Consider the following 22,133-nt stretch of genomic DNA (forward strand, 5'->3'; position numbering starts at 1 on the left):
ATCCCTATAGTTTTACCTTTTCCAAATATTATACAACCACAATCACACAGTATGTAACATTTTGAGACTGGCTTCTTTCATTTAGCATAATGCATTCGCGATTCATCCAAGCTGTTGCATGTATCAAGAGTTCCTTCCTTTGTATTGTTAAAAAATGTTTCATTTATAGATGTATGGTTTTATTCGTTCATCAGTTGAATAACATCTTGATTGCATTCAGTTTGGGGTGACTATGAAAAGGTTTCTATTAACATTCTATTAACATTCATGTTAACATTCTATTCACATCCATAGTGTGCACTGGGAAGCGAGTTCCTGTGACGGCTATCTCCAGCCTGTAGGTAGCTTCACTCTCTCCAGAGTGTCTGCAGGGACACATGACCTGGAATGACTGTCTCTACTGGTCAGAGGCAGGTCCAAGGTCTAAGCTAGCTCTGTTTCCTCGAAGTGCACACACACTCATTGGTAATGGCCTCAGCTCAGTGGGGAGCAGTGCCGGAGCAAGAGGGGCTAGAACATAAGCCTGCTACAGGCTGGCTGGGGCACTGGGTACATTCTAGGAATCGAGCCAGAGGCCTGGGCAGCAATCAAGCCCACCTTCTCCAGGGAGGGGTTTGAGGGGAAGGATTAAGTCCCACGAACGTTCTTTTCTGACCCTGAGGTCTGTGACTGTCCCATCCCACCTGTGGTCTGTCCACCTGAGCTCATGCCATGGACTCTGGAAGGGAGCCAGGGTGAGAATATGGGGGAAGGGTGGACCCAAGTGCTCCCCATTGTCCAGGTGCAGTCACTCCTTACTTCCCATCATCACTGTGCCCATCCTGCCCCTGTCCCGGGTAGCTCATGTTGGGTGGCCTCATATATGGGTCCCCTGATTCTAAGATGAGCTACTCTGAGGAGCCACCCTTCCCAATCTCATTCCATCCACACCCACAGTAGTTGTCAGACATCATAGGATCACAGAGTAGGATCGAGAGCCACCTCCAGCGAATCCAAGCATTTCGAGCATCCCGACACCCTGTCGTGGGGTTTGCTGACTTCTGCATCATCCCCCTCCCATGTTTTGGGAATTTAACGACAAGCCTTGAACAAAACAGATCCGACCCTTGCTTTTGTTCATTCGATGCCTTCCAGAACCTGGACCAGCCTCTACTCCCTTTACTCCCTGAATCACATCTTTCTCCCTCAAGGGAGATTACCCCTGATTACATTTATTCACACACAGGGACACACAGTCACCAACCTTGAATGGCCAATCTACCATCATACCCGCTTTTGTGTAGTAAAACACCTGGTCTTTCGGGAAGGGTGTCAGGCAGAACCACCCTTGCCTCACTCAAACACAAATCTGTCCCTCTGAGTCTCAGGCTGGTACAGCCCTGGGTCCTGGCTGAGGGAAGGAAGTGCTCCCCAACCTCGAGTGAGGGGGAAATCGAACATGGAGTTCAGACTCAATCTCAGTGTGTCCTAAAGAGGCAGTCTGGGAGATTGAGCTGGGACACGGAAATATCATTTCCAGGAAAATCTGCTGTCATGGGGCTGGTGGAAGAGTATTTGACGGGGACCATGCAACAACACACACCGACTAACCACACTTGCCATAGAACCTGACGGGCCAATTTCCACTCAAGGGTGTACAGACGACCCGGCTGGAGGAGGGTGGTCAGCTGGCTACGGCAGGCAGGATGTGAATGCTTCCAGATTGGAGCTCTGGAAGGCGGTCATGAGTTCCTGCTGATGGGAAGGGTGAATGGCAGAGATGAATGGGAACCTGCCAGACCCCAGAGGAGGAGGGGGGTTTGGAGAGAACTAGAAGAGGGCCTTCGGGGGAAACGGAGGACGTGCCAATGTGGCCAGGCAGAGCACACACAGGACCCAGACCTGTGGCACTCCGCTGGCTTGTCTGCAGGGATGGTAGCAGAGGCTGGCCCAGAGTCCCCACCACAGGGTGCCAGAGATACCGTTCTGGAAAAGGCTCTGACGTGGAGCAGCGCCCCGCCCCAGGCCCCTACCCCGACCCCGACCCCTACCCCTCCAGAGAGAAGGCAGAACACAGAATATGAGAGGTACTTTAATCGGAAACTGCTGTGAAACTGGGGCGGGGCGGGGGCAAAACAAGGCGGAGAGGAAGCCCTAGGCTGAGGCAGCACAGGAAGGCGAACGAGCTTGGCCACAGCTCCAGGGCCCCAAAGGTACCAGCTGCTCCTCTTGCAGGAAGACGCTGGGCTCAACCTGTGAAACAGCAGAGTCAGGGAAGAGCCTCAAGCCATGGCCAGCCCCCAGCCCTGCTCAACAGCCAGGACTGTGGGAAGGGGTACGGTGTGTGTAACACTCACTTCAAAGGGTCTGCGACTTGTCAGCCAGGTACTGCATGGCGGCTGCAACAGGAACAGGCATTAGCAGGTGCTCCAGACACAGGGATATAGAAGTCCTGTCCCCCATCCCCGTGAGGAACCGCCTAGCCCTGAAACCTGAAACCCCTCCAGGACCCCATGCAAAGAGCTCTGGGCCTGATCACTCCCCACCACCCAAATTGAATGTGGAACCTGTTCCTAAAGCGAAAACAAAATGTGCCAGCAGCTCTCATGCTGTGGGCCGTGCCACAACCACTCAGAACTTGTCACACACACAAACAAACAATCCAACAAGAACCTTAGAAGCCACACCAAGCAGCAGTTCAAGGGAAAAATCAACGAGGCATCTCTAAAAGTCCTATCAGAAGGACATTCCCTAGGACTGGTCTGGTTGTCAAAGTGTGCATGCAGTCCAGACAGTACTTTGCTATTTGTACACACGCCCAGCTGTACATGCACAAGCCAGCTCCAGGGGGAGGCCTGAGAGGTTCTCCTCCCCACAGGGATGATCGTCCCTGCCAGGCCACCGCACCTGCAGCCCATCCCCCACCCCAGGTGCCCACCCGGTTCTGCACTAAGACACCGCTCTCCGGGCCTGGTTCCTCATACCAAGTTGCTCCTTAAGTTCGTCTACTTCTCTCTTTAGCTCGAGACACTAGGCCAGCAGACAGAGGAGGAAGAGAAATGATTAGTATACTCTGGCCTCCTCTCTCCTCCATCCTTCTCCACTCCCCCGGGCCCTCCACCCCAAAGCCGGGTGGTTAGACTGGCAAGGGCTCCTCAGTGGAAAGTAGGTGGGCTCCCTCCGTGGGGTACGTGATGGGGGCAGGGGAGGGGTTCGCCCACACATGTCAGCTGAACTTAGGACCCAGATCCCACCCTCGAGTTTGGGCCTGCATTTCCAGGATGCAGAGGAAGCATTACCCAAGGACAGCAGGGCGTTCCCAGTGGCTGCTGCTGCGTTTCCGGTCTTGGGGGATGGTCAAGTGGCTCCCGGTCACCTGAGAGGGAAAGGACACACAATCCAGCTTCCCAGGCTCCCAGTGAGGTGGAAAGGGCCAAGGGGGCTCTAAAGTGAGGTGAGGCAGCACCACCCTCTGCTGGCAACCAGCCGCCCCTGCTCTCCCCAGCGGCTGGAACCTTGTCTCTGGGCCTGCCTCCCCTGTTCCCCGGGGGCAGCCATTTCGCCATTGTGGTCCCCAAACAATGTGGCTCTGGATTCGACCCTCCCAGAGCTGCACCCACAGCCAGCACTTGGGAGAGCAATGTGGCCGAACAGGACTTAACAGAAAAGGCTGTTCCCCTGCAAGTCTACACCCGGAGCAGCTGTTTGGGGCACTGCCACCGATCACCCCGGTCGCACAAACCCCACACAGAGGATGATGTGGCTCAAGGCCAGCCCTGCCAGCACCCCGTCTCCTGTGGGAGAAGCTGCCTGGGAGCAAGGCTGTGCCCCCAGCCGAGACAGAGGCAGAGGTTTCTGTCCTCAACCCCTCTTCCCTCCCCTCATATCAAACCCACGACACTCACCTGAGGGGGCAGGCCCCCTGGGCATGACTACTCCCCGGTTCAGGGCCAAGGGTTCTGAGTGTCCTGGATCTTGGGGGCTTCGGGTGTTGACGTCGCCACTGCTGGCTTTTCTACGATGCATGCGCAGATAAGATGCCGCTGGCCTGTGAGTTAGCAGCTGAAACAAAAATTTCTCACTGATTTGGACTAAGGAAGTGTGTGTGTGTGTGTGTGTGTGTGTGTGTGTGTGTGTGTGTGTGTGTGAGAGAGAGAGAGAGAGAGAGAGAGAGAGGGAGAGAGAGTGAGAGAGAGAGATGTGTGATTCCCGCCAGGGTGAGGCAGGGACTTGGGAAGGGAATTGAAAGGCTGATCTCATTAGCACTTTCACCCTCTGTCATCCCCAGGCCAGCAGGCAGAGCTGACCTAGGGACAACAGTGGGACACTGAGAAAGCCCAGGCCCCCTGCGAGGAAGGTCTGGCGAACTGCTAGGAAGGAAGATTTAGGAAGATGGTGAGTCTAAATACTGAGGGTTTCCGGGGAAGCTTTTAAGGGATCCCCCGACCCAATTCAGCTACCAGCCCTCCCTTCCATCCTAGCCCAAGTCTCTCAGAGGAGGCTGGAAAGAGGCCAAGGGTGGAGAACCGGGACCAGGATACCCGAAGTGCTACCTTAATGTTTGTCCCTAGGAAAAGGAGCCCGATGTGGCATCGTAATGACCCAGTGACCGAGGGGCACCCAATGCTGACCTCTGAGGAGTGGACAGAGGCAGCATGGGTGAAGACGTGTGCCCTGGGTGCTGTGGGGGGGGGAAGAGTGGGGAGAGAGGAGGAGCATGGCCTACTCACTTGGCCCTTTGGGGCTGGGTCTCTATTTGGGTCCTTATCTTCTCCCGCCACCGCCTCAGATTCCGTTGCCCACCTGACCACGGATTTCTTCCCAGCGCCGCTGTGCTCGGACTGTTTGGTTCCCGAAAGGACCAAGGTATAACTCTTGGGTCTCCCAGGCTGCGGAATACCAGAGATTGGGGGGAAGGTGGCCGGTTCCACGGGACTTGCCGAGATTCGCTGACCCCGGGAACGGAAGGTTCCCCCCAGGGCAAGTTTGCATGCTCCCCCGACGGATTTCTTCTCCTGGGCTCCGTTCTTCCTAGGAGTGACCCGCGGCAGGCCACCTGCAGCAGCAGCAGAAGCAGAAGCAGCAGCAGCAGCAGCAGCAGCAGCAGCTCCCGGGTAGCTGGGCTTGCTGCCCCCCTTCCCCCACAGCACGCTCTGCATTTTCTTAGGGGAAGAGATGCCCTGCTCTCCCACGCCCTGCCTTTCCACAACCGAAGAGAGTCCTCGCGGAGCCGACGACAGGGAAGAGCCTGTCACGTGAAGGAAATTCTCCCTGGCTTGGAACTTCGAGTGTCTGGGAGTGTCCCCGGGATCCTCGGGTCTGCTGGGCTTGGCCTGGCCTCCTCCTCTGGGATAAGTGCTCACCGTCATCAGCTGTGTCTCACTGAATTCATCTGAGGACTCGGAGTCGGACAGCAGCCAGGTCAGGCCTTCTGCGGAGCGCCGCTGGCGATCCGCAGCCACGTTCAACCTACGCTTAGTGCCTCTCTTAGGGTTCCCCAAGGCCCGGCCCGCTTCAGGCCCACCGAGGTGGAGAGGGCCGGCTGGAGCCGTCAGCGCCTCCCCACAGCTCTGGCCGGGCTCTCCTCGACCGCCGGGACCCGCCTCGAGGCGCAGTGTCAACACGGTGGACTCTTTGAAGGCAGTGGAGCTCTCCGGGGACGGGTACCTGCGGACGCCCAGCACGTCCTGGTCGGTCAGCTGCTGCAGGTTGGCCTCCTCGGCCTCCTCAGACTCCTTGATCTCAGACTCCTCGATCAGGTCCAGGAGGTCCCTCGTGTGGTCATCTGGGGAGCCAGGTCCGCCTTCGCGCCCCCACAGCACCGGCCCTCGTGCTTCTAGCATCTCCCGCTTCGACTGGAAGCCCTCGGGGTCCGGGAAGCCGCCTCCGCCCTCGCCGCTCCGCGGCTCCCCATGCTCGGGACCTGGGTCGGGTCCCCGCGGGACTGGGGGGCCGGCCGCACGGACGCCGGCCCGCTCCTTGCCCTTTGGGCGGACACGCCTTCTCCACACAAACACCTCATCCGGGGAGCTCATGTCGCGACCCGGGCGGCCCTGGAATCGGGGCGACGGTCGATGGCCCGAGTCGCGGTCGCGGTCACGGTGGGCTAGGCGTGCGGCGCTCAGAAGGCAGCGTCATCCACCTCACGCGCCGCACGAGCTCGCCTCAAAAGGAAGGACGTGCCACTTTCAGCGCGCCTCCCACGCCCACGCAGCAGCCTCCTCATTGGTCAGGCCCCCGCCAACCAGCGGGCGCCTTGTTCGCCCACCACCTCGAAGCCTAACCAATGGGGTCGAGGGCCTCTGGTTTGCTCGCAAGCCCGTGGGCGGTCCGGGCAGTTGGCTGATGAAGGGGATGGTGGGAGTGCTTCCCTCTGTCAAGCCTCTGGGCCCGCCTCCTCCTGTCTGGCCTCCCCTTTCCTGTTAGAGTCACAGCTCTGAGCCTCCGTTCCCCATCTATACAGGGGGTGGAGGGCGTCGGGGAGTGAGGGCACCGGGCTCCAGGGGTGGTGAGGATGAAACGTCAAGATGGAGGCGCTGGATGCCTAGCCTCGCGCCGAAAGCATTTGCCAGCCTCCCTTCCACAGCAAGCCTTACGACCCAACAGTAGAATGGGCACAGGAGTCCCGCAGTCAGTGATCAACGGGTCGGCCAGAGAGCAAAGGGATCGTATTTTCGTTCTGTAAGGTCTCTGTCTCAACTGCTCCATCAAATGTGGCTCAGCAGACGTTATTGGCAGGCGGGTTTGCCGGATAGACTTGGGGTTGGCCTCACTCCATCAGACCTTCGCCCTCTCTGAGGCAAATTCAAAGAAGAGGAAATCGCAGTGGCCAGTTACGCCCCAAAAGATGCTCCCCACCGCTGATCCTGGAGATGTGAACTAAAACCACGAATCGGGTTTCACACACTAGGTTGACAACCTTCAGAGAGCTTAACCATTCCGAGGGTGGGAGAGGTTAGGAGCAAACCCCTGTGGCGGTGGTGCAAGAGACGCATTTGGGAGGTAATTTGGCAGAATCCATCGAAAGCAACTTAGTGCTGGCACGGACTCTGTGCCTGGCACTCTTCTAAGCGCTGGGCATAAATAATAATGCATCCGCGTGACACGCCTTTACCTATAGTACCAACTATTACTGGCCTCTTACCGGTGAGGAAACAGGCACTGAGAGGTTCGGCCACTGGCCCAAGGTCATTTGGCTCGTGGGGATCAGCGGCAGGATTGAAACCAATCAATCTGACTCCAGAGTCCTTGCTTTTAGCCCAAGATCTTTAAAAGGAAGGAAAAAAGAATCTATTTCTTCTATGCTCCTGCAAGTCCGCTGCCTGGTACTTCTTCCGGAGACACGCTGTTACCTGTAGTGTACAAGAACACATGCACAAGGGTGTTGGTGACGGGAAAAAATGGGAACACTCCAAATTCCCGTCAGTAAGGAAATGGATGAATGCAACGTGGCTTAGCATCCAGTAGCATAAAGCGTGGCAGTCCAACGGAATGCATCAGGCCATTCTCACAGCTTTCGAAAGCATCTGCCTGACTTCAAACTGCAAGTTGCAGAACGATGGCTTTGGATTCACATTTGTAAGTTAAATCACTCACGTGCGTGGGCACACGCACACACACCAGTCAATCCTATGTAATATATGAGAATTCATTTAAGTATATGTACAAGTATGTTTCAAAGTTTTGAAGGACGCACAACCAAGGCCTACCAGTTGTGATGGCGGTGGGTGTGGATAGCCAGGTGTCTCTCAATTTTTCTTGGAACTGTCAGTTCTCAGCTCCCCTGAGCTGAGCAGTACTGATGTCTGGGGAGTGGTGCCTCCCTTGGTTTCTATACGGCCCATGGGTGTTAGAATTTCCCTTGTCTGCCACCCAACTCCTACTCTGACACCGCTCCATTCCTCCCATACCTTCCTTCTGCTCCTTCCCGTTCATACTCCTCTGTCTTCAGTCACCTCTCTCTCCTGCATCCTGCTCTGGCTGACGTCCTGGGGTGTCTGAACCCCTGTTGCCTGTGGAACTCAAAGGCCCAGTTTTCTGGGTCTGCACCTGAGAAGCTGGCCATGCTGGGGAAGTTTCAGAGCAGGGGAGATTGGGTGCACTGTAAATCTGCAATCCTCCTCCTCGAGCCTGCCCCCGATGGTGCCTGCCCGTTTGTGGATACCGCCCGCTTCCACTTCTCCCAGTGACTTTTTAAGTCATGGTGTGCTCTTTCATATATGTTAAAATGGATAAGGAAGGATATAGCAAAATCTCCTGCATCCACCAGCACCCTAGGAAACATTAGCAGTGGATTCAGTGGAAGCCTCCGTCTCCCCTCTCACCATTTCCATTCCCTTCCTCCCTCCCCCAGAGAGAGACTCCCGGAACTTCTTCTCACCTTCTCCACTCTCTTCGTCCCTGTGGCTCTCCTACCTCCTCTTCCCCTGCATCCCATACGTCTCCAATGATGTCACTAATCTCTGCTTTAGCCCCCTATGCTCACCAGGATCCAATACTGGTTTTGACTTACTCTCTTGGCCTGGGGTGGGAGCCAGTGTCAGAGGTTCCTCTTGGCTTTCCCCACCGGGATAGCTCTTACCCCACAGAGCAGTGACCCAATGTGGAAGTCATTGCTCCAACTGCCAAGTGTATTACTTATCATTATCAGCTTGGGGACTGGAGAAATGACCACTATTTTGGTCCAGGGACCCCTTCAGCTCACTGTGAACCGGTCTCCATTCCCAACTCCTTTTAATGTCAGGGCCTCATAAGCCCCATTCTAATGAGGCCCCATCACGACACTTTGGGCCTCCTGGATCAATGTCAGCTCAGATCCTGTGTCCAGTAGTAGTAGAAGTGTCTGGGTCTTTTTCTAGCCTCGGGGTACATTCACCTGAGAAATGGCAGTCATTCTCTTTAGGGACGGTCATAACCCACTGCCTTTTTTCTGGATCCTTCCTCCTCAGGACTCATCCACCTCTTCAGTGGGGCCGGTCTCTGAATTGGCTCAGGACCAGGAACTGAGCAGGAGACTGTGGCTTTGTAGCGGGATGATGGCCCTCCTTCTCTTGCATTCTTGCCTTTTGCTGGCTGTAGTTGCCCCTAGGGAGCCATGCTGTCTGAGCCATCTTCTCAGCTTTCTGCCGGTCAAGCAGGCACTCTTGACTGCCCCTCTGACCTTGCTGGTCGTTACTGGAAATGTGGTCTGCTGGCATCTCTTGGTTAAGAGCTGCCCTCTGCCCTCTATTATGTCAGAATTCGTTGGCTCCGATGGGTGGTAATGAGCCCAGGTCGGGACCACTTTCCTTCCATCATTGGCATTGGCCTCCAGAGGGGAGCAACCAGCAAACTTCTAGGTGATGCTGGGGCCCCTCTCACCAGAACACTCCTGATGGCTTTGGTGAGTGATGTGTCCTCTCAGCCCTACAGTGGGACATAACCATGAGGCCATGTGACTGGCCTCACCTTTTCTGTCCGTTCTAGCATGTCTGCATCACTCAACCTTTTTGTTCCTTCCTCTGCCATCTGCCAATCCAAGGCAGGCATTTCCACTTCTCTGCTTATGGGCCATCACTTTCTCAAAGTTTCAAAGCACCAGTCTCGCGGTGAATTTCCTCCATCTCCGGGAGTCCTTGCCCGTGTGTTAAATCCCATGGCATGAGAAAGTGCCTCCGCTCAGTAAAACTTGCTTATCCATTCTTATATTCCTGTCCACTTGATCCAGCACCCTCAAAATCCAATCCCAGGGATACTGCCCTGCTCCTGCCAGTACAGGCTTGTTATTTCTTGGTGTATAATTTCTTTTTCCCCTTATCAGGCTCGGCATATCCCAGTGAGTATATGGAGAAGAGATGAGGGTTTCCCTGGGAGAGGCGTCTGTCACTTTGTGGGGGAGCGGACTCTGTAGCAGTCTACCAGTACAGGGCATGTGTTAGCTGTTGCTGGGGAAGGAAGGGCCACCCTGCAAGCTATGAGGCCTCAGGACGTTTGGATCTGATAAGCCAACGTTTGGAGACATCCATGGCAATATACCCGGCCTACATTTCAGAGTCTGAAGTTTCTCCACAAAGGGCCCTGACCTTCCCATAACAGGCCTGTGTTTGTCAAGGATGTGTACCTCTCTGGAGTTCTGCACTTACTTGTTATCACATAATGTGTGAGCTACTCAGCTGTCTCTGCAGGAGTCAAGGGCATTTTGTAAGCCACCAAGAAAACCCCATGAATCTTACACTTGGCCCTTAACTGTTTGGTAATGTCCCTTAGTTTCTCATTATGTCTTTGCAGGGCGCCAGTATAACAGTGATGAACAGCCGCCTCTGCCCTCCCTATAGACATAGTGCCCTCCCTACCATTCAAAGGCCTGAATCATCTCACAGGCCACAAGTAAGACCCTCCACTGGGATATTTTTCAAGGTACGTATGGATACAACCTTAAGGAATCAGGAGGTAACCTTGTGCTAGAGATTATCCATGCCCCACATAACACTCAAAATGGTACACTCTTTGTCATTTGCGCAGTGAGTGAGCTGGTCCATAAACCCCATCTTATAGCTAACTTCTCAGACCACTCCTGGTACCACTTTTGTTAGTTTGGGTCCTCCAAAAATACGGACACCAAGGCATGATTGGACATGGACGAACATGATGGGAGAATGGCATGTGAAGGATAAAGGAGAAGGAGCAGGAATGAGTCTTCTTCTTCAGGGTGCGATGCGGGTCTGACGTCTGTAAGAGAGACGTGGGGGAAAGGAGGGTCAGATAAGAAGAATCTCTGATGCAGTTTCGTTCTAACACTAAACTTTCGTTCAGTTTAGTTTGGTTTGTTCAGGCTCATGTGGAGTCCCCAACCTACAGCTGCCATTTAGAGGAGTCCCTGTCCTGCAGCAGTATGCCCCTGCCATGCTCAGTCACTGGCTGGGAGCTACCCAGAAGGATGTGGGATCTTGGCACAAACAATGGTGGTGCCAGAGAAGTGGCAGCTGGCACTTGCCAATCTACTATGTTCCCTGCAGTGGATCGGAGGGGCATGTTTCTATGGCCACCACGAGGAAGCAGAAGTCCAAGATGACTAACATTTCCGTTTTGAGTGACTTTGTGGTGGGGAGCATAAGGACACCGGAAGTAAAGAAAGATTGGGAGGGAAATGATGGGATTTTGGATACATTAAGGTTGTGTTTCTTATAGGACATGCAGGTGGAATTAGCCAGAATGCACTTAGAAATTTGGTTCTGGAACACCAGTGAGGGGTCAAAGCTGGAGAGGGATACAGATATGGGAGTCATTCATTCCCTCAGTAAACTTTTATAGCAGTGTTTTTTCAAATGTCACCATAACCTTAGAAGTTCCTTGCATGCAAGCTCCAATTCCTTTCCCTTCACCCTCCTCAGAAGTAACCTCTAACCTTTGTCTTCATCATTCCCTTCCTTTTCTTTAGTTATTTTCTACATAGGTTCATATTCCTAACAACGTTGGTTTTGCTGCATCCTTTGGTCTTTATGTAAATGGAATCATCTGTGTTGTTTCTGACTTCTCCCGTGTGATACTGTGTAACTGAGATTCATCCCTGTTGTTGCATGTGGCAGGCAATTGTTCATTTTCATTGCTGTACACTGTTCCACCAAATGAATATACAGTAGACTCTCATTATCATGATAGTTATTTGCAGTCTATAAAGTTGCCATGAACACTGAATTAGGCAATCCTGAAACATTGCTCCTAAGGGAAATATAATTTCAAGTTCCTACCATCCGCTGGTCACAACATTTTCATCGACTGATCGCTGCGTAATCATGTTTCATGTGTGTTTCTGTCTAAAGGCACTCTATTTAATACAAATATTATTGATTCATTAACATTGACCTCACAGCCAACAGCTTGGAGGCCATCTTAAATTATGACATCACCAACAAAGATGCACAAAAATGCAAACTATGTGGCACCAGATAAATCATGAAAAGGACACTTGCTTGCAGTCTGAGACTGAAACCAGAAGGCAGAGCGTCACCTTGTTTGACCTCAGCTGGGAACATATTCCACCAACTCAAATTTCTCACAGCTCTCTCGAATGAGGAGGAAAGCACTCTGGTACTGATTTGTGGTTAAAAATGAATTTTAGCAAATAGGGGAATTTGCAAGTATGGAATCTACAAATAAGAAGAATCAACTGTATCTCAACCTATGTATCCATTCTACTGTCAATGGGTAATTTGGGTTGTTTCCATTTGGGCAGATATTATTCATAGTGCTACTATAAACATTCTGGCGCATGTTTCCTGGTGCCCACGTACAAGAGCCTTCCAGGGCAGAGCTTTCCAACTTTTGGACCTGGGACTTTGAGGCCTTCATCTCCAGAGACAGCCAGACAGCAGCCCCTGGACCGCTTGGTTCTGGCCCTGAACAACTTTGTCAGTCTGACTCCTGTATGCCATACAATCATCATTTTCTGTGTGAGCCATAGAATAAAATGGCTGGGAAGCTGTGTTCCAGTGCTCATACTTAGGACTGAACTTGTCATCTCATAGGGAAAGAAGATTTCCAACATTACTAGATCATGCCAGATTTTTTACAATGCGGTCATGCTAATTTCTAACTCCTATCAACAGTGTTTAAGTGTTCCACATCCTCATCAACATTTGATATTTACAAAGTACAAAATTGTTGTCAATCTTGTGATAGTGAAATGGTGTCTCATTGTAGATTTAATTTGCAATTTCTTGATTAGTAATAATATTAGTAATAATATTGAGCAGCTTTTCATGTGCTTGGCCTTGGGGATTTTCTTGTCTATGAGGTGTTCATTTAGTGTCTTTTGCCCATTTTCCCCTTGGGTTGTTTGCATATTTATTTGTGGAAGTTCTTTATGTATTCTATACTTTAATTCTCTGATGATTTCATGTTACGTAAATATCTTCTAGTTTTTAGCTTGCCTTCACTCTTTTTATCATACCTTTTAATGAACAAAAGCACTTCTTTTTAATTTTTCACAGCACTTTATTATGAAAAATTCCATACAAGAAGATCACGGGACTTCCCTGGTGGCACAGTGGTTAAGAATCTGCCTGCCAATGTAGAGGATACGGGTTCGATCACTGGTCCCAGAAGATCCCATATGCCACGGAGCAACTAAGCCTGTGCGGCAGAGCTACTGGAGCCTGTGCTCTAGAGCCTGCGTGCCACAACTGCTAACGCCTGCGTGCCTAGAGCCCATGCTCCATAACAAGAGAAAGCCACTGCAATGAGAAGCCCGCGCACCACAACGAAGAGTAGCCCCTGCTAACCGCAACTAGAGAAAGCCGGCGCGCAGCAACAGAGTCCCAGCGCAGCCAAAAAATAAATAAATAAATAAATAAAACTTTAAAAGAAAGAAGAAGCTCACAAGATGATCCGGGGAAGTTGAGGGGGTACTTGCTGATCACTGGACCACCTTCGCTCTCACCTGATGACCTTGCTTCCCATTTCATTGAGAGTATACAGGCAATCAGAAACAAACTTCCCTCATTCATAAATATTTTTCTCTATTTTGGATCATTCCTATCAGCATACAATGTATCTTGTCAGTTTCTCCCAATTAAAGAAAACATTCTTTTGATTCCAATTTCCCTTCAAGCTACACCATTTTTCTCTGCTCACCTTCACATAAAACCTCCTAAGAGTCGATGTATACTTGCTGTCTCAAATTCCTCTCTTCGCATTCACTCTTTCTCTCCTTTCCATTTAACAATTCTCTATTGAGGGCTTACAAGGTACTGTTAACACATGGTGCTGTTCTAACACATGGTGCTACATCACTGAGAAAAACTGATGACGTTCCTTCCCTCAAGAGCTTACATTTCTGTCATAGGCCTATTGGCAATATTTTCTCAATCTTCAACTATGTCCATTCCTTTGTTGTTGGAAATCACTTTCCTGGACACAGGTTCAATCTTTATTAGGTTGCCTAGAGTGTTGCTCCTAGAACACTCCTTTACCAAACCCTAAGTGGGATCTTCTGCTTCCTAGAATTAATGTCTTCATTGTTCTTGGTTTACCACAGTGTTTTGATGGGACTCATTCTCCGTGTACCATGGGTGATAATTTCTTTTAAGACTTTGCATGAACAAATATTACCTTTAATATTACCTTTAATTTCATGCTTATTTGATAGCTGATACATAATTTCAGGCTGAAAAGGTTTCTGACTTTCAATGTCACTTTTGAGAATGCTGGTACTATTTTGCATGCCATTGTGATTCCCAAGCCTTTATGTATGACACATTTAATTTTTTTAGTTATATATATTTTGATTTATTACATAGTAAAATTAACTTTTTTGTTTTCAGTACCATGAGTTTTAACACATGGACAGATTTGTGTAACTATCACCACAATCAGGATACAAAACAGTTCCATCAGCCCCCAAATCTCCTTCATTCTGCTGCTTTGTAGTCAAACCATCTCCCCCATCCCAAACCTCTGATAACTGGTGATCTGGTTCCCATCCCTATAGTTTTACATTTTCCAACTATTATTACAAACAGTGACACAGTATGTAACATTTTGAGACTGGCTTCTTTCATTTAGCATAATGCATTCGCGATTCATCCAAGCTGTTGCATGTATCAAGAGTTCCTTCCTTTGTATTGTTAAAAAATGTTTCATTTATAGATGTATGGTTTTATTCGTTCATCAGTTGAATAACATCTTGATTGCATTCAGTTTGGGGTGACTATGAATAAGGTTTCTATTAACATTCTATTAACAATTCATGTTAACATTCTATTCACATCCATAGTGTGCACTGGGAAGCGAGTTCCTGTGACGGCTATCTCCAGCCTGTAGGTAGCTTCACTCTCTCCAGAGTGTCTGCAGGGACACATGACCTGGAATGACTGTCTCTACTGGTCAGAGGCAGGTCCAAGGTCTAAGCTAGCTCTGTTTCCTCGAAGTGCACACACACTCATTGGTAATGGCCTCAGCTCAGTGGGGAGCAGTGCCGGAGCAAGAGGGGCTAGAACATAAGCCTGCTACAGGCTGGGCTGGGGCACTGGGTACATTCTAGGAATCGAGCCAGAGGCCTGGGCAGCAATCAAGCCCACCTTCTCCAGGGAGGGGTTTGAGGGGAAGGATTAAGTCCCACGAACGTTCTTTTCTGACCCTGAGGTCTGTGACTGTCCCATCCCACCTGTGGTCTGTCCACCTGAGCTCATGCCATGGACTCTGGAAGGGAGCCAGGGTGAGAATATGGGGGAAGGGTGGACCCAAGTGCTCCCCATTGTCCAGGTGCAGTCACTCCTTACTTCCCATCGTCACTGCGCCCATCCTGCCCCTGTCCCGGGTAGCTCATGTTGGGTGGCCTCATATATGGGTCCCCTGATTCTAAGATGAGCTACTCTGAGGAGCCACCCTTCCCAATCTCATTCCATCCACACCCACAGGAGTTGTCAGACATCATAGGATCACAGAGTAGGATCGAGAGCCACCTCCAGCGAATCCAGCATTTCGAGCATCCCGACACCCTGTCGTGGGGTTTGCTGACTTCTGCATCATCCCCCTCCCATGTTTTGGGAATTTAACGACAAGCCTTGAACAAAACAGATCCGACCCTTGCTTTTGCTTCATTCGATGCCTTCCAGAACCTGGACCAGCCTCTACTCCCTTTACTCCCTGAATCACATCTTTCTCCCTCAAGGGAGATTACCCCTGATTACATTTATTCACACACAGGGACACACAGTCACCAACCTTGAATGGCCAATCTACCATCATACCCCCTTTTGTGTAGTAAAACACCGGTCTTTCGGGAAGGGTGTCAGGCAGAACCACCCTTGCCTCACTCAAACACAAATCTGTCCCTCTGAGTCTCAGGCTGGTACAGCCCTGGGTCCTGGCTGAGGGAAGGAAGTGCTCCCCAACCTCGAGTGAGGGGGAAATCGAACATGGAGTTCAGACTCAATCTCATGTGTTCCTAAAGAGGCAGTCTGGGAGATTGAGCTGGGACACGGAAATATCATTTCCAGGAAAATCTGTGTCATGGGGATGGTGGAAGAGTATTTGACGGGGACCATGCAACAACACACACCGACTAACCACACTTGCCATAGAACCTGACGGGCCAATTTCCACTCAAGGGTGTACAGACGACCCGGCTGGAGGACGGGTGGTCAGCTGGCTACGGCAGGCAGGATGTGAATGCTTCCAGATTGGAGCTCTGGAAGGCGGTCATGAGTTCCTGCTGATGGGAAGGGTGAATGACAGAGATGAATGGGAACCTGCCAGACCCCAGAGGAGGAGGGGGGTTTGGAGAGAACTAGAAGAGGGCCTTCGGGGGAAACGGAGGACGTGCCAATGTGGCCAGGCAGAGCACACACAGGACCCAGACCTGTGGCACTCCGCTGGCTTGTCTGCAGGGATGGTAGCAGAGGCTGGCCCAGAGTCCCCACCACAGGATGCCATGAGATACCGTTCTGGAAAAGGCTCTGACGTGGAGCAGCGCCCCGCCCCAGGCCCCTACCCCGACCCCGACCCCTACCCCTCCAGAGAGAAGGCAGAACACAGAATATGAGAGGTACTTTAATTGGAAACTGCTGTGAAACTGGGGCGGGGCGGGGGCAAAACAAGGGGGAGAGGAAGCCCTAGCTGAGGCAGAACAGGAAGGGAACGAGCTTGGCCACAGCTCCAGGGCCCCAAAGGTACCAGCTGCTCCTCTTGCAGGAAGACGCTGGGCTCAACCTGTGAAACAGCAGAGTCAGGGAAGAGCCTCAAGCCATGGCCAGCCCCCAGCCCTGCTCAACAGCCAGGACTGTGGGAAGGGGTGCGGTGTGTGTAACACTCACTTCAAAGGGTCTGCGACTTGTCAGCCAGGTACTGCATGGCAGCTGCAACAGGGACAGGCATTAGCAGGTGCTCCAGATAGAGGGATATAGAAGCCTGTCCCCCATCCCCGTGACGAACCGCCTAGCCCTGAAACCTGAAACCCCTCCAGACCCCATGCAAAGAGCTCTGGGCCTGATCACTCCCCACCACCCAAATTGAATGTGGAACCGGTTCCTAAAGCGAAACAAAATGTGCCAGCAGCTCTCATGCTGTGGGCCGTGCCACAACCACTCAGAACTTGTCACACACACAAACAAACAATCCAACAAGAACCTTAGAAGCCACACCAAGCAGCAGTTCAAGGGAAAAATCAACGAGGCATCTCTAAAAGTCCTATCAGAAGGACATTCCCTAGGACTGGTCTGGTTGTCAAAGTGTGCATGCAGTCCAGACAGTACTTTGCTATTTGTACACACGCCTAGCTGTACATGCACAGCCAGCTCCAGGGGGAGGCCTGAGAGGTTCTCCTCCCCACAGGGATGATCGTCCCTGCCAGGCCACCGCACCTGCAGCCCACCCCCACCCCAGGTGCCCACCCGGGTTCTGCACTAAGACACCGCTCTCCGGCCCTGGTTCCTCATACCAAGTTGCTCCTTAAGTTCGTCTACTTCTCTTTTAAGCTCGAGACACTAGGCCAGCAGACAAAGGAGGAAGAGAAATGATTAGTATACTCTGGCCTCCTCTCTCCTCCACCTTCCCCACTCCCCCGGGCCCTCCACCCCAAAGCCAGGTGGTTAGACTGGCAAGGGCTCCTCAGTAGAAAGAAGGTGGGCTCCCTCCGTGGGGTACGTGATGGGGGCAGGGGAGGGGTCGCCCACACATGTCAGCTGAACTTGGACCCAGATCCCACCCTCGAGTTTGGGCCTGCATTTCCAGGATGCAGAGGAAGCATTACCCAAGGACAGCAGGGCGTTCCCAGTGGCTGCTGCTGCGTTTCCGGTCTTGGGGGATGGTCAAGTGGCTCCTGGTCACCTGAGAGGGAAAGGACACACAATCCAGCTTCCCAGGCTCCCAGTGAGGTGGAAAGGGCCAAGGGGGCTCTAAAGTGAGGTGAGGCAGCACCACCCTCTGCTGGCAACCAGCCGCCCCTGCTCTCCCCAGCGGCTGGAACCTTGTCTCTGGGCCTGCCTTCCCTGTTCCCCGGGGGAAGCCATTTCGCCATTGTGGTCCCCAAACAATGTGGCTCTGGATTCGACCCTCCCAGAGCTGCAGCCCACAGCCAGCACTTGGGAGAGCAATGTGGCCGAACAGGACTTAACAGAAAAGGCTGTTCCCCTGCAAGTCTACACCCGGAGCAGCTGTTTGGGGCACTGCCACCGATCACCCCGGTCGCACAAACCCCACACAGAGGATGATGTGGCTCAAGGCCAGCCCTGCCAGCACCCCGTCTCCTGTGGGAGAAGCTGCCTGGGAGCAAGGCTGTGCCCCCAGCCGAGACAGAGGCAGAGGTTTCTGTCCTCAACCCCTCTTCCCTCCCCTCATATCAAACCCACGACACTCACCTGAGGGGGCAGGCCCCCTGGGCATGACTACTCCCCGGTTCAGGGCCAAGGGTTCTGAGTGTCCTGGATCTTGGGGGCTTCGGGTGTTGACGTCGCCACTGCTGGCTTTTCTACGATGCATGCGCAGATAAGATGCCGCTGGCCTGTGAGTTAGCAGCTGAAACAAAAATTTCTCACTGATTTGGACTAAGGAAGTGTGTGTGTGTGTGTGTGTGTGTGTGTGTGTGTGTGAGAGAGAGAGAGAGAGAGAGAGAGAGGGAGAGAGAGTGAGAGAGAGAGAGATGTGTGATTCCCGCCAGGGTGAGGCAGGGAATTGGGAAGGGAATTGAAAGGCTGATCTCATTAGCACTTTCACCCTCTGTCATCCCCAGGCCAGCAGGCAGAGCTGATCTAGGGACAACAGTGGGACACTGAGAAAGCCCAGGCCCCCTGCAAGGAAGGTCTGGGGAACAGCTAGGAAGGAGGATTCGGGAAGCTGGTGAGTCTGAATACTGAGGCTTTCCGGGGAAGCTTTTAAGGGATCCCCCTACCCAATTCAGCTACCAGCCCTCCCTTCCATCCCAGCCCAAGTCTCTCAGAGGAGGCTGGAAAGAGGCCAAGGGTGGAGAACCGGGCCCAGGATACCCGAAGTGCTACCTTAATGTTTGTCCCTAGGAAAAGGAGCCCGATGTGGCATCGTAATGACCCAGTGACCGAGGGGCACCCAATGCTGACCTCTGAGGAGTGGACAGAGGCAGCATGGGTGAAGACGTGTGCCCTGGGTGCTGTGGGGGGGGGGAAGAGTGGGGAGAGAGGAGGAGCATGGCCTACTCACCTTGGCCCTTTGGGGCTGGGTCTCTATTTGGGTCCTTATCTTCTCCCGCCACCGCCTCAGACTTCCGTTGCCCACCTGACCACGGATTTCTTCCCAGCGCCGCTGTGCTCGGACTGTTTGGTTCCCGAAAGGACCAAGGTATAACTCTTGGGTCTCCCAGGCTGCGGAATACCAGAGATTGGGGGGAAGGTGGCCGGTTCCACGGGACTTGCCGAGATTCGCTGACCCCGGGAATGGAAGGTTCCCCCCAGGGCAAGTTTGCATGCTCCCCCGACGGATTTCTTCTCCTGGGCTCCGTTCTTCCTAGGAGTGACCCGCGGCAGGCCACCTGCAGCAGCAGCAGAAGCAGAAGCAGAAGCAGCAGCAGCAGCAGCAGCTCCCGGGTAGCTGGGCTTGCTGCCCCCCTTCCCCCACAGCACGCTCTGCATTTTCTTAGGGGAAGAGATGCCCTGCTCTCCCACGCCCTGCCTTTCCACAACCGAAGAGAGTCCTCGCGGAGCCGACGACAGGGAAGAGCCTGTCACGTGAAGGAAATTCTCCCTGGCTTGGAACTTCGAGTGTCTGGGAGTGTCCCCGGGATCCTCGGGTCTGCTGGGCTTGGCCTGGCCTCCTCCTCTGGGGTAAGTGCTCACCGTCATCAGCTGTGTCTCACTGAATTCATCTGAGGACTCGGAGTCGGACAGCAGCCAGGTCAGGCCTTCCGCGGATCGCCGCTGGCGATCCGCAGCCACGTTCAATCTACGCTTAGTGCCTCTCTTAGGGTTCCCCAAGGCCCGGCCCGCTTCAGGCCCACTGAGGTGGAGAGGGCTGGCTGGAGCCGTCGGCGCCTCCCCACAGCTCTGGCCGGGCTCTCCTCGACCGCCGGGAACTTCCTCGAAGCTCAGTGTCAACACGGTGGACTCTTCGAAGGCAGTGGAACTCTCCGGGGTCGGGTATCTGCGGACGCCCAGCGCGTCCTGGTCGGTCAGCTGCTGCAGGTTGGCCTCCTCGGCCCCCTCAGACTCCTCGATCAGGTCCAGGAGGTCCCTCGCGTGGTCATCTGGGGAGCCAGGTCCGCCTTCGCGGCCCCACAGCACCGGCCCTCGCGCTTCCAGCATCTCCGGCTCAGACTCGAAGCCCTCGGGGTCCGGGTATCTGCGGACGCCCAGCACATCCTGGTCGGTTCAGCTGCTGCAGGTTGGCCTCCTCGGCCTCCTCAGACTCCTCGATCAGGTCCAGGAGGTCCCTCGCGTGGTCATCTGGGGAACCAGGTACGCCTTCGCGGCCCCACAGCACAGGCCCTCGCGCTTCCAGCATCTCCCGTTTCGACTGGAAGCCCTCGGGGTCCAGGAAGCGGCCTCCGCCCTCGCCGCTCCGCGGCTCCCCAGGCTTGGGATCTGGGTCGGGTCCACGCGGGACTGCGGGGCCGGCCGCGCGGACGCCGGCCCGCTCCCTGCCCTTTGGGCGGACACGCCTTCTCCACACAGACACCTCATCCGGGGAGCTCATGTCACGACCCGGGCGGCTCCGGAACCGGGGCGACGGTCGATGGCCCGAGTCGCGGTCGCGGTCACGGCGGGCTAGGCGTGCGGCGCTCAGAAGGCTGCGTCAGCCACCTCACGCGCCGCACGAGCTTGCCTCAAAAGAAAGGACGTGCCACTTTCAGCGCACCTCCCACGGCCCCGCAGCAGCCTCCTCATTGGTCAGGCCCCCGCCAACCAGCGGGCGCCTTGTTTGCCCGCCCCCTCGAAGCCTAACCAGTGGGGTCGAGGGCCTCTGGTTTGCTCGCAAGCCCGTGGGCGGTCCGGGCAGTTGGCTGGTGAAGGGGATGGTGGGAGTGCTTCCCTCTGTCAAGCCTCTGGGCCCGCCTCCTCCTGTCCGGCCTCCCCTTTCCGGTTAGAGTCACAGCTGTGAGTCTCCGGTTCCCATCTATACAGGGTGTCGAGGGCGTCGGGGAGTGAGGGCGCCGGGCTCCAGGGGTGGTGAGGATGAAACGTCAAGATGGAGGCGCTGGATGCCTAGCACGCGCCGAAAGCGTTTGCCAGCCTCCCTTCCACCGCAAGCCTTACGACCCAACAGGAGAATGGGCACAGGAGTCCCGCAGTCAGTGATCAGGGGTCGGCCAGAGAGCAAAGGGATCGTATTTTCGTTCTGTAAGGTCTCTGTCTCAACTGCTCCATCAAATGTGGCTCAGCAGACGTTATTGGCAGGCGGGTTTGCCGGATAGACTTGGGGTTGGCCTCGCTCCATCAGCCCTTCGCCCTCTCTGAGGCAAATTCAAAGAAGAGGAAATCGCAGTGGCCAGTTACGCCCCAAAGGATGCTCCCCACCGCTGATCCTGGAGATGTGAACTAAAACCACGAATTGGGTTTCACACACTAGGTTGACAGCCTTCAAAGAGCTTAACCATTCCGAGGGTGGGAGAGGTTAGGAGCAAACCCCTGTGGCGGTGGTGCAAGAGACGCATTTGGGAGGTAATTTGGCAGAATCCATGGAAAGCAACTTAGTGCTGGCACGGACTCTGTGCCTGGCACTCTTCTAAGCGCTGGGCATAAATAATAATGCATCCGCGTGACACGCCTTTAACTATAGTACCAACTATTACTGGCCTCTTACCGGTGAGGAAACAGGCAGTGAGAGGTTCGGCCACTGGCCCAAGGTCATTCAGCTCGTGGGGATCTGCGGCAGGATTGAAACCAATCAATCTGACTCCAGAGTCCTTGCTTTTAGCCCAAGATCTTTAAAAGGAAGGAAAAAAGAATCTATTTCCTCTATGCTCCTGCAAGTCCGCTGCCTGGTACTTCTTCCGGAGACACGCTGGTACCTGTAGTGTACAAGAACACATGCACAAGGGTGTTGGTGACGGGAAAAACTGGGAACACTCCAAATTCCCGTCAGTAAGGAAATGGATGAATGCAACGTGGCTTAGCATCCAGTAGCATAAAGCGTGGCAGTCCTAACGGAATGCATCAGGCCATTCTCACAGCTTTCGAAAGCATCCGCCTGACTTCAAACTGCAAGTTGCA

The 22,133-nt window shown here is 53.5% G+C and overlaps 1 protein-coding gene and 1 pseudogene across 1 annotated transcript; both read right to left on the bottom strand.

Annotated features, from left to right (window-relative positions):
• Positions 1–2,164: 2,164 nt before the first annotated feature.
• On the bottom strand, positions 2,165–7,914 carry LOC116747105 (uncharacterized protein CXorf49 homolog). The gene is made up of 7 exons (XM_032618920.1): positions 7,890–7,914; positions 4,710–6,085; positions 3,885–4,041; positions 3,279–3,355; positions 2,964–3,009; positions 2,337–2,378; positions 2,165–2,232 (listed from the first exon to the last, which is right to left on the bottom strand). The coding sequence occupies exons 1-6, from the start codon at positions 7,912–7,914 to the stop codon at positions 2,338–2,340; spliced, it is 1,722 nt and encodes a 573-aa protein (XP_032474811.1). The 3' UTR covers positions 2,165–2,232; position 2,337.
• Positions 7,915–16,607: 8,693 nt separating this feature from the next.
• LOC116747106 lies at positions 16,608–20,616 on the bottom strand (annotated as a pseudogene).
• Between the last annotated feature and the right edge of the window lie 1,517 nt (positions 20,617–22,133).

This window comes from Phocoena sinus, chromosome X, assembly GCF_008692025.1.
Source record: "Phocoena sinus isolate mPhoSin1 chromosome X, mPhoSin1.pri, whole genome shotgun sequence".
NCBI classification, from domain to species: Eukaryota; Metazoa; Chordata; class Mammalia; order Artiodactyla; family Phocoenidae; genus Phocoena; species Phocoena sinus.

Coding starts and splice junctions, on each gene's coding strand:
- LOC116747105 (XM_032618920.1), bottom strand. CDS start 7,914: ATGAACGGGAAGGAGCAGAAGGAAG. Junction 4,042..4,709: donor ACCCAGCCCCAAAGGGCCAA/GTGAGTAGGCCA, acceptor TTTTTGTTTCAG/CTGCTAACTCACAGGCCAGC. Junction 3,010..3,278: donor GAACGCCCTGCTGTCCTTGG/GTAATGCTTCCT, acceptor CTGCTGGCCTAG/TGTCTCGAGCTAAAGAGAGA.